Here is a 17,592-nt window from a genome sequence, read left to right on the forward strand (position 1 = left end):
CAATGAAGGACCAAAAGAAGTATGTTAAAATGTCCAAAGCAATCTACACATCTAATTCAACCCCTATCAAAACACCAACAGCATTTTTCACAGTACTACAACAGAGAATCTATGGAAGCACAAAAGACCCTGAATAGCCAAAGCAATTTTGAAAAAGAAAAAAATGGGAGGCATCACCATTCCAGACTTCAAGTTATATTTCAAAACAGTGGTGATTAAAACAGTGTGGTACTGGCACAAAAACACACACACAGATCAGTAGAACAGAAAAGAAAACCCAAAAATAAACCCACAACTATATGACCAATTGATCTTTGGCAAAGCGTGAGAGACTAATGGGAAAAAGACAATCTCTTCAACAAATGGCATTGGGAAAACTGGACCACTTTCTTATACTGTACACAAAAATAAATTCAAAATGGATTAAAAACCTAAATGTGAGGCCTTCTGAAACCATAAAAATCCTAGAACATAGCACAGGAAGTAACCTCTTTGACACTGGTCATAACAACTTATTAGGTATGTCTCCTGAGGCAAGGGAAACAGAAGCAAAAACACACTATTGGGACTACATGAAATAAAAAGCTGCTGCACAATGAAGTAAACAGTCAACAAAACTAAAAGGCAACCTAGGGAATGGGAGAAGACATTTGCAAATGACATATCTGATAGAGATTAGCATCCAAAATCTATAGAGAACTTACCAAACTCAACAGCCAAAAACAAATAATGCAACTACAAATGGGTAGAAGGTATGAACAGCCATTTCTCCAAAGACATCCAGATGGCCAACAGACATGAAAAGATGCTCACCATCACTCATCATCAGGGAAATGCAAATCAAAACTATGGGGAGATAACACCTCACACCTGCCAGAATGGCTAAAATCAACACAAGAAGGGTGCCTGGGTCAGTTGGAGGATCCCGTGACTCTTGATCTTTGGGTCGTGATTTGAACCCCACATTGGGTGCTGAGATTACTTAAGTAAGTAATAATTTTTAAAACCCCACAAAAAACAACAGGTGTTGGTGAGGTTGCGGAGAAAGGGAAACCCTCTTACACTGTTGGTGGGAATGTGAACTGGTACAGCCACTCTGGAGAATAGTGTGGAGGTTCCTTAGAGAGTTAAAAATAGAGCTGACCTACGATCCAGCAATGGCACTACTAGGTATTTACCCAAAGAATACAAGAATACTAATTCCAAGGGACACATGCATCCCTATGCTAACTGCAGCATTATGTATAACACCAAAATTATGGAAGCAGCCCAAATGTCCATCAATAGGTAAATAGGTAAAGATGATGTCCATACACGTGCACAGGTGCGCACCCCCCCCAGGACTATTACTCAGCCATCAAAAAGAACAAGTCTTGCCATTTTCAACGATGTGGACGAAGCCAGAGGCTATGATGCTGTGAGAAATAAGTCAGTCAGAGACAAAGACCACGGGATCTCACTCACAAGTGGAGTTTAAGAAAAACAACAAGCAAAGGGAAAAAGAGAGTGAGGGAAACAAACCAGGAAACAGACTGTGAACTACAGAGAACACACTGCTGGTCGTGGGAAGGGGGAGGAAAGGGGGAGGGGGGTGAAGGAGCCACTCATGATGAGGGACTGGACGGTAACCCTGAGTACGATGGGATAGAGTGCGGCTTCATGGGACATAAAGCAGCAAAAGAGGTAGAAGGGAAAGCCCTCCCTGCAGCGGAGCGCCCACTACTAAATTTACAAGGAACATGGGACTGGAACACCACGCGGCACCCATCATATCAGGCACTGCGTTGGGCAAGAATCGTCAATGGGCAGAAGTGTGATGAGGAAGAGGGTATTTTCAGATGTCCCATCCTAGCTCCCCGCGTGTTAATAACCACAGCACATTTACTAACTTCACACTGGGCGAACCCGGCAGAAGCATCCTCACGTGACAGCAACTAATACCCAGGCGCAGGACAAGGGAGCTGGCGGGCCTCCTCACAGGACACAGAGGGGAGGAAGTCGTATGCGGGGATTTTCGCCTAACATGCATAAATCGTGAGGAAGCAAGAGATGAATGTCAAGTGAAGGAAACTACCACGTAACTGGCCTTCACTCTTCAATACCATCAAGGTCACAGGAGATAACCAATGACAGAGGAACTACTGCGCGCTGACGGGCGCTGAGACACGACAAGCAACTCATGACGCTGGCCGCACGGCCAGGTCTGTGGGCTTGGTGAGCACATGGCATGATGGGTCACTGGCTGTGATCACTTAGAGGGGTGTCCCTGCCCTTGGGCACCTCAGCCTCCAAACCTAAAGGTCACACACACTTAGGCTTAGCAGGAAGGGGCAGTGGGGCATCCTGCGTGCAACCTGTTTCCAAAAGGTTCAGAGGGATTAAGAGCAGGGGCCCAGGGGAAGGCACCATTTGTGTAGCCTGTCTGTGCATTTGACAGTGTATTTTATTTTATTTTTAAAGATTTTATTTATTCATGAGAGATGAGAGAGAGAGAGAGAGAGAGAGAGAGAGAGAGAGGCAGAGACACAGGCAGAGGGAGAAGCAGGCTCCATGCAGGGAGCCAGATATGGGACTCGATCCCAGGTCTCCAGGATCTCTCCCGGGCTGAAGGCGGCGCTAAACCGCTGAGCCACCCAGGCTGCCTGTTGACAGTGTATTTTAAAAGCAGAAGGAAAAGTCTTCTCCCCAAGGAGAAAAGAAATGCATTCGGAGAGGATAAAAGGAGAAAGCTCACAGTGATCAAGACAGACTGCGGCCCTAGCATTCAAAGGTCAGGAGCATGTGCTCACCAGAATGTCAGCTATCCCGATATTCGAAAACACCCCAAACCCAAATGGTCTCTCTCAACTATCCATACTAATGGAGGACACGTGTACTCGTTTTTTGTTGAATTCTACCTTTGGAATCTATCTGTGCTTATATTTAAATAGGAGTCATATTTCTGGTATGAGACTTTGGAGTGGTAACTTTTTGGTGTAAAAATCAGTCACGGCACTAATTCTAGAACATTGTACACGTGTTCAGATAGAGCACAAACGGGAGAGCTTGTAGCACAACGTTCCGTATGCAGATACAGAAGGCCCTGTCAGACTCCAAGTCCGCTTCGTGTCATGATTTCTCTCTGAAGCCAAGGGTGCTACATGTTATTACCTCTAAAACAAAGTTGGGTGGCAATCAGAATAATGCAAAGTCTAGGACGAATCTGGCACTTTACCTTTGTCCTCACAAAGAACGACTGGTCTTCGGTCTCCAAGAGGTAGAACAGGAAGGGGCTCTTACAGGCCTCTTTCACCACACTTTTCAGTTTGACATGCAAACTGGTACACAGGTCTGCGATCACATCTTCATAGGAGGCTGCCCGCGGGATAGGTGAACACACCTCTCGAGAGGTGGCCTCTCCAGAAGCCACAGCTGACTCCTTCTCTGGGAAACCCACGAGGTTGCTATTCAACATCATGTTGCTGAATTCAGCATATTCATTGAGAATAAGTGAAACATCATTCCGGGATTCTTTTGAAGTAGTGTTATATTTCAGTTTGTTGAGGTGGAACGACCCAGTCTGATTTCTTTCAGAATTTGCAAGATGATTTCTACTGCGACCACAGCTCTCCTTCCAAAAGGAAGAACCATCCAAAGTGCCCAGTGCATGGTCTCTCCCACGCAGACTCCGCTGCCTGGTGCCCGAGGGCACCACTGTTACCACAAGGGGACTTCTACTCCGGGAGGCGGGGTGCAGAGCCGGGGACTTGGATACTTTTGTCAGAGGGAAAGCTTCAGCACCAATTTGGAGAGGGTGCTCCTTTGGAAAGACACCAGTGGAGGAAGCAGAGGGCCGAGAATCTCCATTCTTTACAATTTGTTTTAGCTTATGTGCAAAACGCAGATACTCCAGATCTAAAATGTTCTGTGTGAGGTCATCTGCCACCTGCCAGCTATTTGTCCAGGAGCTGAGCAAGCCACATTTTGCAGTGAAACTGGGGTGCCTCTTCAAGCTGTGCAGAGTTCTCGTGGTATCCGTGAGCTCTCTAGTGACGGTGAAATTAGCATAAATCCTGGGAATGCCACAGAGGTCTCGGATCTGGACATAAGATGGCACACATCTGTCTTCTTTTTTGAATCCAACAAGCCAGTGTCTGGGAGCCATGCCCATCTCCAGCCCTGGGGCTTGGGTAGAGTAGACCCACTCTTCATTATCACTGTTACTTAGGCTCTGGAAAGAGTCAGAATCATCTTTTGAAGCATCTTCTTCTTTCTTGGTTTGACTATACCTCAGAGTGCAGGAACCCTCCGCCTCCGTTTTGGGATTTCTACCGTCCCCACAGGAGTCATGATCAGACTCTCCAGAAAGTGGCTCATAATGGATGTCAGAATTCACACCGACATCCACGTCTCCACCCAGGGTACCCGAGTCCTCCTCGGCTCGGAGCCCCTCACCAGAGCCCTTATTTGCCGTCTGCTCTTCAGAGACTTCACAAACAAGAGGGGCACAAGCCTGGGGAGCGATGGATGCACAAGGCTCTCTACTCGTGTTTTCACCAGCGACAGCCATTTGAAGGCAAAAATCCATGGGTACATACGTGAGCAAAGGCCTGGCATTCAACAGATCTCTGGTTTCACACACTGCCCCATCTTGCTGCGTATGGATTGCTTTTTGCTTGTCTTTTGGAGATGTGGTGTTTGGCTGGGAGTCAACACCTCCTAGATCTGTGGCTTCTTCATGGAGCTTGGCCTCAGCATCATTATTCCTAAGTAAACTGGCCATTCTGACTACGGAGATTTCTTGTGTCTGGAACCCAGTCTCTGTGTTCACGGGTCTGGAACCATCTGAGGAAAAAGCAAGTTTGGGGATCTCTGAGTGCTCGTGTGTCTGTGTATCAGCTCCGCCAACTGAGCCAGAGCTCAAGGACTGTGCTTGAGTGTAAACGGCTTCATTTGTCTTCACACCACTGCTAAAGAGATTTTTCTTAATACCTTTAGGGTTGGGCTGCTGTTTTAGTGACAGATCTACTCTACCAGTTGGGGCAGTTGCAGAAACAATTGTGTCAGCCAAAGACTTATTTTCAATAATCTTTCTAGGGCTAAATGGAGGCTCACCAGGCTCCAAGACAAGATGACTTAAGTCCGAATTCCTGTTCTGTACACTAACTGGCTGCAGTGGATCTCCTGATGTCACTAATTTTTCCAGAGAAAGCTTGAAGTCCTCTCTGTACTTGGCATCTGAGGCAGGCTGGCTCAGCTCCATATCACCACATGGCACCTCTTCTGAGAGACCCTCGCCATGTTCCCCGGGGACAATTTCCTTGGTTACTTTACCAGGACAGCTCAAACAGCCATCTTTTCTGCCTGGATGCTTACTTCCTACTAGAGGCATTTTGGCAGAAGGCTGCATTTGTTGTACACCAATTAAGTTATCTTGTACCACTGGATGGGTAAGACCAACAGAAGAATTTTCTTTCTCCGTTACAGCCAAATCTACAGACTCAATCTGGGAGAATCTGTCGCTTCTCTCACCTTGTGTACCAGCAAGTTGTAAACTACACAGAGACACAGCCATCTCAGGCTGTGTCTGAGATGGCTGTGCTGCTTCAACTAGATCTTCGGGGTCAGGACTAGAAGCTGGTGACACTTCTTCAATTAAAGAAGCAAAGGGAAAGTCTGAGGTAACATTCACCTCCTCTGCAATCTCAAGGGCACAGGTTTCTTTAGAAAGTATCAAGGTAACTGTCTGTAAATTATCACCTTTCCTCTCCTTACTTTCCAATGATTTCTCTGGCACTGAAGGGTAAGTGGATGTATAATTAGCAGAAGTCGCTTCTCGGTTTTCTAGGAGAGTCACCTCTTCTGGCCTAATTATTTCTTCAGTCATATCCTGAAGTTCCAAATTTGACAGTGGGGCCTCCCGCTGTGGCTCTAGCTCCTCTGCTGGCATCTCTTCTCTGGGGCTGGTGGGTGGCGATATTCTGAGAATGAGATCAATGTCAGAATCTTCTTCTGAGGACTCCAGGCTGGCATCCTCTTTACTCACTGAGAGGCTGGTTTGTTTGGTGAATGCTGAATTAAAGGATTCCAAATTCCTATTTTCACTCTTTAGACCACTCCCATCATTCACTGGTTCTGAGGAGCTCTCTGCTTTGTTACCCACTAATGGAATACAGTTATGGGAGTAATTTCCTCCCAAAGTGGCAGAGGCAGATGCCGAGACCACTTCTTCAACCTGGGACGGCTCTATGATCTCTTCTGAAGATATGCCAAAGAGATTCTGAGTCTGCAGGAAAAATTCTTGAGAGAGTTTCATTTCTTCTCTGGGTAATGAACAATTAGAGCTTTTAACTAATGACAATGCCTCTGCTATCACTGAATTATCAGATGGTGATGATGAGCATGGAACGTTTGGAATCTCTTTCTGTAGCAAACACATTTCATTTCCAAGAGTCTCTCCACTTACTGGAGAGGCACAAAGGTAGTTAGTATCTTTTTCTCCAGAGATTGCTAGAGAGGGAACATCCCTAAGGCCCTGTGTTTGTGCCTTCTCAAATGCAGACACAGGATGCCTAAGACTTGAGGCAGGTGACACCTGTTTAATCAACTCTGTATTAAAGGCTGCAGGCTTATCGGTTTTATTTACAACTTCTGACTGTATTGGTACATAGGTATTTTCTTCAAAAGTGAAAGTAACTGGTTCCAGATTAATTATCACATACTCTGTATCATCCGTCCTCTCCGATGAAGGCTGACATTCTTTGCTCATGGGGCTGCTATGCTGGATAAGGCCCTGTAAAGTACTGGTTTCTGCCTGTACTGTTGCATGAAAAACATCAACTTCCTTTTCAAGGGTGCTGTACACAGACTTATGACAAATCACCGACTGATCGCTGAGCCCATCATAAGTCTTGCTGAACGTGGTTTGTGTGACAGTATCACTGTAAGTCACTCTTGAGCTATCAAGTGGTTCAAAGGTTTTATCTTCACTAGGAACAGAAAGTCCATTAGTTTGGGTACTTCCAATACTAGAAAACACAAGATTAGAAGTCTCTACTTTATCTGAGGAGTCTGGTTTGGCTTTTTCCCCAATTACCTGAAATGACAAAAAGAAAAATCAAGAGTCAAACAGACTATCACATTTACATATAACGAAGAACAGAACGGACAAGAATTAATTTCAGTTTGTTCTGAATCTTCTGATTTTTAATAATATCACAGGGTAGAAATCAAGCACATCCCTCTCTTTTTTAGATACCTACAAAAGCCCCAAATAGAAATTTTTCTTTAAATATACACACAGATGAGAGCTTCAAAACTTTAACTGCACAGCCAATTTTTTTTTTTAAATTGTCTTTTGAGAAGAGAAGTGGCTGGACCAATGACAATGTAAACACTGAAAATGCAGCTTGTTTGTTAAATAGCATCACCTAATGCAGACACGTAGTACTAGAGAAAAAAAACAACTTGGTTTTAAATGTTTTCAGCAAGATTAAAAGAGAGTTTTTAAAGCAAAGAATAATGTATTTTAAACACCAGCATCAGGACGCTGGGTGGCTCAGCGGTTAAGCATCTGCCTTCCACTCAGGATGTGATCCCGAGATCCTAGGATAGAATCCCACATTGGGTTCCCCACAGGGAGCCTGCTTCTCCCTCTGCCTATGTCTCTGCCTCTCTCTCTGTGTCTCATGAATAAATAAAAACTTAAAACAACAACAACAAAACACCAGCATCAATCAGACATAAAGACACTGTCATCTGGGACTTTCCTATGAGGAAAAAGTAAATAAACACATACACATGTACACAGAATCTGAGAAATATCTAGATGTTTAGCTTTGAATCTAGGCTTAACAACTTACTATGTGAGTTCAGGCAAATGGCATGCTTCCCTGTGCCTTAGTCTCCTCATCTGTAGGATGGCACTGGGCTGTGTAAGACTGAGCTAATGTGAGCACAGGGCATAGACCACTGTCTGGCCCACAGCAAGCCATCAGTGCTTTGTGATGATAACGATGAGCATCTGGAGACATAGGCTCTCTGAGGCTCGCCCCTGGACCCACAACCCCCAAGTGTAACCCCAGATAAAGAAACACTGTCTACTCAATGTTAAGACAGGTACTGTAGGTGCCCAAACCCATGCAAAAGAATTCTGGGAGAGAGGGAGGCTGAATCCTTAAAGGGGCACATATTTTGTCAATCCAGTTACTTAGAGACTTTTGATACGATTTTTTTATTTGCTCCAGTTAAAATGTGATTATCTGGTTTTGTTGAACATTAGCTGAGAACAATAGAAAGAAACAAAGTGTATTTTCCATATTTACAAATAGCTACTGACTGACTTGGTGGAGTCTGGCACTGTACTTACTGTTCCTGCTTTTGTTTTCACAAATAATTTTGAATATATTCAATTTCAGTTTAAGGTTTATTAAATATTTCTAATATTTATTACTGCATATGAGCCTTAAAAACTATTCTAGGCCACCGGGGTGGCACAGTCGGTAAAGCATCTGCCTTCAGCTCAGGTCATGATCCTGGGGTCCTGGGATCGAGCCGAGCCTCGTGTCAGGCCCCGGGTCGGGCTCCCTGCTCACTGGGCAGTCTGCTCTTCCCTCTCTTTCTGTTGTTTCCCTGGGCCTGCTCATGCTCTCTAATAAAATTAAAAACAACAACAACAACAACAACACCTATTCTAAATAAGAACAGGTATTACATACCTCTTTTAGAAGAGAGTATGCTCAGAGAGAACAAGTAATTTGCCCCAAATTATACAGTAAGTGACACCATTATGGTTGGCTCTCAGACCCATCTGACACCCACGGTCTCTTTCTACTACTACTACTTCAATCAGGGATGGAGAAAAGCTCCACCTGCAGACAATCCACAGTGACACTTACGGGAACAGTTTTTGGTATTATTATTAGTCCTTTACATAGATAGGGAATCCACCTTCCTAAAACAAACCAATGATATGTTTTGAATGTGATTTTACATATCTAGAAAAAAAAATCTTCACAAATGTCAGCATATACTCAGCTTTACTTACCTCATTTTTACAAGAATAAATGAAATTCTGGCTTTCTGGGGTATCTGGATGACCCTCTCTTGGAAAAATGTCTTTCCGTTCCTTCTGTACCCAGAGTTCCAAGCCTCTTGTGGGTGGAGGTTTAAGGAAGGGAAGCAAGGAGCTGGTGTCAGGGAAGGACACCTCGGCAGCGTGACCTCTGGGAGTTTCGTTGGTCTCCAACAGAGGGTCCACAGGACATCTTTCCACATTGGAGGACTCCTCGATTTCACTGAATTCTAATGATTCTAGTGTGCTATTTATAGACACATATTTTGCTGGGTTGCTGTGTTCTACCACTTTTCGGGATGACCGTATGACTTTGTTCTGATTGCTGTAAAACAGAGCTACCCACATATGAAGCAAAAGCTTCACTTCTTCCACGTTATCAGGTAAGTCAGTGTTCCAGGGCCTGAGATTTTAAAGAAAAAACATGCAAAAAAAATCCTGAAAATGGTGATTTTAGTTGATTAAGTGCCTGCATTTTAATCTTAGTTTTAAATGTGTTCATTTTTTTAAAATGTGTTCATTTTTATAGTAAAAATACATGAACATGAAATGATGAATAAGATAAAAATGAAGTTCATTTAACAATTACAAAATTACAAAAAAAAACAAAAAAACAAAAAAACAACAAAAAAAAGTAACTACAATGAATTTAATCCACTCATTTTATAGAGGCAGGAAAGGGAACTGAAACTCAAGAGCTTTGAAAAGTGACTTCCTTCCGATCGTAGACCCCTGACGCAGCAGAACCAAGACTGCAACAGAGGTCTCTGGCCTCCTGGGCTAGGATTTTTCTATTACTCTAACTCTCTCTGGACACAATATGCCTATTATGTGAATAATGGCTCCAGCTAACACCCAAATCCTCATATTTGCCAGGTTTGGCCTACTCATTTCTATTTTTGTGTTTCTTTTTTTTGTGTGTGTGTTTCTCTTCTCATAGTTGGGAAAGTCTTAAGGTTAAAATACCTTAATTCAGATTACAGTCCTGAAGAAGCTCCTGAAACCATACAGCCAGGCAGGATTAAGGCTCAGGACATGACCCTCTTGAGTAGATGGGAACACTTAGTGTACACTCCTATGGGCCTGAGCTTGTGACCAGAGCATGGGAAGAAGTCTAATACAGTTTAGTTGCTCCTAGGTAAGACATTCCGTGAAGAGGCAGCTGAGCGCCTTTTCACATAGCTAGCACTCCTTGCAAATAATAACGGCTACTGCTTACCAGTTTGTGCCAGTCACTGCGTAAAACCCTCACATACACAACACCCTGACTTGTAGCTATTACTAAACTCATACTTAAAAGCACTGGCCAGGGGACCTGGATGGTTCAGTGGTTGAGCGTCGGCCTTCGGCTCAGGTTGTGATCCTGGGGTCCTGAGATCGAGTCCTGTATCGGACTCTCTGTGGGGAACCTGCTTCTCCCTCTGTATCTCTGCCTCTGTCTTTCATGAGTAAATCAAATCTAGAAAGCATTGCCTACAGACTGTCATCCTCCATTGGCATCACTTGGAAACTTGTTAGAAATGTACACTCTCAGGCCCTGTCTCAAAGAGACCGGAGTCAAAATCTGCACTATTAAGATCTCATTAAATATTATAATTCAAAGACCATAAAGGTTTTCATAGGAGTATCTCAAAATAGAAAGCTGTTCACTAGGCTAAAGTCAGCCTGCAAAAGGTGTCTGTGGGACCACCAACAGTGGCAAAACCAGCCTCATTTTCTTAGTTGTCAGTAAACATGACTGCTTGATAATATCACTAAGTTACTGGATTCACACACAGTACTTCTCTTTCCCCAAAGTCTAGTGCAAATACTCCTTCCCACCACATTTATCAGCACAAAAGTCACATCCATCTACCTTGAGCATCACTCTTACTTACCCATGTAGTGCTCTTATTATGGTTTTCTCCAGGGGGTTGTTGGTGTATTTGCTGTCTAAGCTGAATGCATATTCTGAGTCACATTTGAAAGTGACCTTAAAGGAGCCATCACAGCTATAAACAGTATGAGAACAGTAAGAATCTTTCAGGCTGGAGGACAGCAAACTACCCTTGCGCCTGCACCCCGGGTCCTCAGACAGCTTCTGCAGAGGGGAGGTGCTGTGCTGGTGCCGGAATGGCATTACCTTTCCCACCGGGGTCCCTGCTTCAGGGCCTTTTGTGCCATTCTTGGTGAAGGCAGGGCCTGTGATTCCCCTCTGCTGTAGATGCTTCTTTGAATGTTCTGCAAGGAGCAGGGCGTAGGAATGTTCCACAGCAACAAAAGAGCTTTGGCTTGCATCACTAGTCTCTAGGGTTTCCTCAGGAAATGCTGATGGGGCTTCCATAGGGGGCGGATCACCAGGAACCCAAGTCTCTTCCATTTGGCTGATGGTGGAATCCGATGTTGGATTACTCTTTTTCTCAGAGGAAGGCTTAGTTAACAGTCCACCTTTTTGATTCTTAACACCTCTGTGATATTCATGGTCAGACGTACCACGCACAGAATGTTCTTTAGAAAGCAGAACATCATTCTGTGGTGATTCAGAGGAGCAGGGAAAGTTTCTGGGCTCCGATGACGGCGTGGTAGAAGTAGCAGCACTTAAGGCTAGGTCAGCTAGCATATTTAGGGCTTGGGAGTCACAGTTGACAATAGAGTTTTCAGGGAGGTCTTTTTGAGCCACTGAGATTCCTTCCGTCTGGGCGGCATTTATGCTAGTAACATCTTCTTGTCCAACTGATGAGATTTCTGATGGCAGTTGTGAACCAGTTTCTCCTTTTGCTTCAGTATAAAAGAAAAGGACATGTAACATTTGATTTCCGTATATTTTAATTCTCTGCTATAGTACACTATGGCTTAGTGAAAATTAATGGTTAAGTCACTATATTCAAGAAGAACCTCTGGACAGGTTACACAGATTATATGTTGAAATATTCCTATCAGATAGGTTTCTTCCAACTGCCAGTTCTAATATAATTTATTTATACCACAGGAACAAATCTTAAAGAGCATGCATATTGATTTAAAAAGAAATCATCTTTCAAAAATGCATGTATGTAACTATACACAAAGTATACTGCTCAGCTAAAGAAACAAAGAGGAAAAAAAAAAAAAAAAAAAAGACCCGGACTCCTGCCCTCATAGAGCTTACAATCTAGTGCGAATAGAAGGATTTCTAAGTTTGAAGTGTATATTATATTATGTTAACACACTTTTACAAAGCACGTCCCTTAAGTGCTCTGTTAGAGAAATCACCTAAGTTCAAGCTACAGACAACTCTTAACCATATTGGTATTTCATTAGAATATGTAATGATACAAATAAAAAATCAGAAGTCATAGGATTATTCATTTAGAATCACCAATTTCATCACCTTCTAAAACTTTAAATTCTGTACTGAAAACATTTCCTCTCTACTCTGTTTGCAAACAGCAGAAAGCTGACCCTTGACAGCAACCTACTTGCATTCCCAGGATGTTAGTTCAGTCTCCTGAGAGGTCTATTATGAAGGACAGAGTTCACAAGAATACTAGGCAACGATTCCCCACAGCAGGTGCATGGACAGAAAAGCCAACTGTGTTTTTTTTTGTAACAGCAGCAGAAGCAGGTTTGAAATGAATTATTAACCTGCCTGCAAAGGCCAATGATTAATCCATTTAAAGAGAAAACCCTGGTCTGCGAGAGTCATCAGAGTGTGTGTGTGTGTGTGTGTGTGTGTGTGTGTGTGGTGGGAATGATAAAAGTAATCAACCACTGTTTACTTTTTATTTAAAAGAGCAACCCCAAGAGGAGTAAATGGAAAGAAGGGACCCAAAGCAGAGAATCACCTCATCAGCCCCATGGATCTACTGGAAGTACAAAATCCATTTTGTGATCTGATGTGTTTATTCACTGTAATTTCATTCCATTGTGGTTAACACTATGGCTCTTAAATAAGATACCACTTATGAGTAAAGCCTAATATAAAGAACTCTGCACTAAAGTTAGAAATAGGCTTCATTTTAACAAATATGTGTCTCAGGTAAATCATTTAATTACTGACTTGTTAGAGGTTCTCAATTAATTAAAAATAGAATACTGATCATCTCTTTTAAGAAATACAAATAAGACAGCACCAAATGAAGTATATAAAAAACAGAGTTCAAAAATGAAAAGCTATATTGAAAATTTAAAAGAAGGCAGAAAAGCATTAGTTTTAGTAACAAAAATGAGCCTTCTTAAATTCTGATACCTCAATTATAAGAAATGAAACAGATTATTACAGGAGATTAAGAAATAACAAAAATTAAGAGTTATTTCAAATGTAGGCAATCCTAAAATTTTAACCTGGCACGTGGCTGCACAATATACACAGACAATTACAATACAAATCAGCCTATTTCTGAATACATATTTAAAACCTTTTCATTTTCTGGATGCCATTTATGCCAATACCCAACTGCATCCCTCTTATTAACCAATTAGTCTACAAACATCTATAAATATTTGTACCAATTCGGTACCAATAATTCCAACGACACAGCTAAGCAAACAAAGCTTATATGTGTATCTGTGCTCACAACGTTTATAAATTCATTAGAGAGGACCAAGAAATATCAAATGATTAAAAAAGAGTATAAATTTGATTCCATAGTGTTCTCAAAACTCCAGAAGGAAATGAAAGAAACAGAGAGCTCAGTGAGGATCAGAGCAGCAGGGACAGGGTGACTTGGTTGATTACGTTTCTGACTTCAGCTCAGGCCATGATCTCAGGGTCCTGGGACTGAGCCCCACACATTGGGCTCCCTGCTGAGCAGGGAGCCTGCTTCTCCCTCTCCCTCCCTCTCGCTCCCCCTGCTTGTGCTGTCTCTGTCAAAAAAAAATAAACATTTTAATTTTTTTAAAATTTATTTATTCATGAGAGAGAGAGAGAGAGGCAGAGAGAGGAGGCTCCCTGCAAGGAGCCTGTTGTGAGACTCGATCCCAGGACCCTGGGATCCTGATCTGAGCAAAGGCAGACACTCAACCACTAAGCTACCCAGGTGCCCCAAAATAAAAATCTTTCGAAAAAAACAAAAACAAACAAAAAACAGAGCATCAGGAAATGCCTCACAGTGGAGGCAGGACCTAGCTGTGCAGAATGTGATATAAGGAAAATGCTCAAGAGCAAAAATCAGTGTAATGCGTGTGCAGAAGCGTGGAGTACGTGGTAGGGCAGGGACAGGCCAAGAAACAGCAGGAGGGAAATATTGATGTGTGGGGTAAGGCCCCATTATGAACTGCCCAAGAAACCAGCAGACTTTACATTTGGTATGTATGTGTCAAAACTGCAACACTGGGTTTTAGAATCACAGGACAAGCTTTTAAAAGTTAGTCACTCATTAGGAAAAAAAAAAACCAATAAACTTAAAAAAGCCCACATTTACCATAACACCATCACCCCAACAAAACAGTATTTTCTGAATTCCCACTAACTGTGAGGTTTTTTAAAAGCCTAAAAATAGATGAGGGAGAGAGTAGAACCAGGGAGATTAGACAGAAAACTGATAGGAATACAAAGATGTGAGACATGAAGTCTTTGTTAAAACAAGAAAAACAACACACATACAACCCAGCAGGCCTCAATACCAAAGATGAAGTAGAAGTTAGACCCTGCCAGATTGGAAGAAGTGCACTACACATGCAGAGGCCAGGCAAGAGGGGACATGGATGTGACGTGAGCTCAGCCTGGGAGGAGAAGTCTGCGGTGAGAGTGGTACTTTCTGTTCAGAAGTTGAAAACACAGAACTAGAGCAGTTGGTCATTTGTTCATATAACTAAACTTTATTATTCACTTAAGCAAGCAAAACTGCTTTTTGTTTTTGTTTTTTTTTTTTTTACTTTTTCTTTTTGCAAAACTGCTTTAAAAATTAATCTACTGCCTTTTAAAACCAAACACAGGGCTCAGGATTACTGAGCATCTTGAACAAGCTCTTTAGAACTCCCTTTGGACAAATTAAACTTACAACTTTCTACTTTTTAAACCGATTGTGGCTCAGAAAAATATTCCAAATACCATCTGTGTGCATTTAGTTCTAAAAAAGCCTCTGTACACTTACACTCTTGTAGACTGTTCACATCCAGGCTGTATATAAACTAAAAAGGAGGATCTATTTTGGGAAGGTCCAAACCTGTACTTTACAGATTTATTTACAACAGGAAACCCACCTACTTAATCCGGTTAGCTCTGATCTCAAGGATATAGCAGGAATTCTTGGTAAATTTCAGCTATTCTTAGATTAATTCAACACATTATCTTGCAATTGCAATTCGTCTGCACTGCAGTGTGTAAGTTGACAGGAAGAGTGTTTCTTACCAGGCTGTGGCTGCTTTCTGATTCTGAGATTCTGTTTGCCTTTTACTAGATTTACCCTCTGCTTTTGTGGAGATTTCTTCATGGGTGGCTTAGCCCTTGGAACAGTTTTGACTGGAGATTTCTCTTGTTTCCTTGCCCTTTTAGCATTCGTTGCCACTGGAGCATCTTTAGAAATGGGAGCTTCTCGGTTTTTCCTATCCAATTTGGTTGTCTGTACAAACTGTGCAGCCAGCATGTCAGCACCTTATGTAGAAAACACACTGTTTTTTAAGGGGAAGGGGGCTCAAATACTTATCAGCAATAGTTTCTCCTTTGACTTCTTTTCAGAGGGGTAACTTTAGTAATAGGGAAGAAAATATCAAATTTGGGGTATTTCATTAAAATATTTTTTAAACAAAGCATAAGTTAAAAGTTCTCATATAAATATAAAAATATAAAAAAAAAATAAATATAAAAATATGATCTAAGTGTCAGACTAGTCCTGTCAGGTGAAGAAGAAAATGTCAGGGTAATAATTTTATAAAACAAGGCATGACTTAACTAAATTAGAAAAAAAAAAAAAAAAAAAAAAAACATTCTCCATAATCTTTCCTGACTGATGAGGCAGGTAAGGGCTGAGGATGGTAGTTCGCAGCACTGGGGGATGGAGAATTTAATTTATGGAAAAGTAACAGCTCCCACAAGGCGATGTAGATCAAACTGTAATTGCACTGCAGAGAAGAGACTGTATTTTCATAAAGAGCCATCTTCTAGATTTCGCTTAACTAGTCCTAAATATCCAAGTCTTAACACGACTGGAAAAATTGTCTTTATGGAGCAGACAGAGGAAGGTCCACAGAAGAAGCCTTCACCTGATTTAACTTCCTACAAGCCTTTTACAAAGCTTCATCTCTCTTACAGGGTACGTGGCTTTGCTTCTCACATAGAAGGAAACAGCTAGGAGGCAAGTATGTAGGAAAAAAACTCATGACTATCTGCTAATTTAACACAACAGAAAGTGTTTCAACCTCTTTCAAGAGTTAAAAAAAAAAGTTAATGTTCCCTTTGAAAACTTTTTTTAGCTGTTCTCACCAAAAAATTAAGTCCCAAATTTAGTCAATAAAAATATCACACGAGTGTTCACAAATGTTTTAAAATTACAACATAGAGAAAACATACAGTTGACCCCTGAACAATAGGGTTTGAATGGATTTTTTTAAATAAACCTAAGTACAATGTATTATTAACTTATGATTTTCTTTTTAAAGATTTATTTGAGAGAGAGTGCATGGTTGTGCACTCGAGTGGAGAGGGACCAGAGGGAGAGGGAGAGTCTTAAGCAGACTCCATACAGAGTGCAGAGTCCAAAATGGGGCTCAATCCCATGACACTGAGATCATGACCTAAGCCAAAATCAAGAGTCAGATGCTTAACTGATGGCACCATCCAGAGGCCCCCATTTTTTTTTTAAGATTTTATTTATTTATCTGAGAGCACATAAGCAAGAGTGGGTGGGGGGAGGGGCAGAGGGAAAGGAGAGAGAAAATCTTAAGCAGACTCCCCACAGAACAGGGCTCATCTCATGATCCTGAGATCATGAACAGAGCAGAAATCAGGAATTGGATGCTTAATCAACTGTGTCACACCCAGGGGCCAACCCCCTTATGATTAGCACTTTTTTAGTAGCACTTTCTTTTATCTACCTTACATAATTTTAAGAACAGAGTGTATATTATGGAAAACATACGGAGTATGTGTCAATCAGCGATCTGTACTATCAGTAAGCTCCTGGTCAACAGGAGGTTATGAGTAGGTCTGGGAGATAAAAGCTATAGGCATTTTTTCACTGCATGGGGGCTTGGCACTCCTGATACCCACGTTGTTCTAGGATCAACTGTATTTCTAATTGAGAACAGGAAACACAATACTAGTTTAAGAAATTGTGATGACTGTTAGTGAAATGTAGAAAAGAGAGCAATTTCATTTTATTTTTAGGGAGTTTCAGAAAGGAGTGGTTTAAAAAGAAAAAAGCTCTGGCATCTCTTAATGTGTACATTTCCCTGGGTCTAATTATTTTCCTCTGTACTAAACAATTAAAGTTATAAAGCAACACACTGTTTTGTTTTTAACAGTAAGACTTCTTACTCTACTCCAGCTATTTACTAAAATTTTTAGCACAAAAAGGGCAAAATATAAATCAAGCAGGGAAACAGCTGACTAAATTGAGAAGAGAAAGAACCTAAGATGAGAG

General features: G+C 41.8%; 1 protein-coding gene across 8 annotated transcripts in view; it reads right to left on the minus strand.

Annotated features, from left to right (window-relative positions):
• TASOR2 (transcription activation suppressor family member 2) overlaps window positions 1-17,592 on the minus strand; it is a 77,333-nt gene that overhangs the window by 10,190 nt on the left and 49,551 nt on the right. For 6 of the 8 annotated variants that reach the window (XM_026016871.2, XM_026016862.2, XM_072749630.1 and 3 more), the window contains 4 exons: window positions 15,363-15,605; window positions 10,930-11,809; window positions 9,026-9,455; window positions 3,215-7,075 (listed from right to left, as the gene is read on the minus strand). In XM_026016871.2, coding sequence (XP_025872656.2) covers window positions 3,215-7,075; window positions 9,026-9,455; window positions 10,930-11,809; window positions 15,363-15,605 — 5,414 coding nt within the window. The remainder of the gene's footprint in view (window positions 1-3,214; window positions 7,076-9,025; window positions 9,456-10,929; window positions 11,810-15,362; window positions 15,606-17,592) is intronic. The other 2 variants (XM_026016889.2, XM_072749628.1) reach the window with 1 other exon arrangement.

This window comes from Vulpes vulpes, chromosome 2 (genome assembly GCF_048418805.1).
Source record: "Vulpes vulpes isolate BD-2025 chromosome 2, VulVul3, whole genome shotgun sequence".
Taxonomy (NCBI): domain Eukaryota; kingdom Metazoa; phylum Chordata; class Mammalia; order Carnivora; family Canidae; genus Vulpes; species Vulpes vulpes.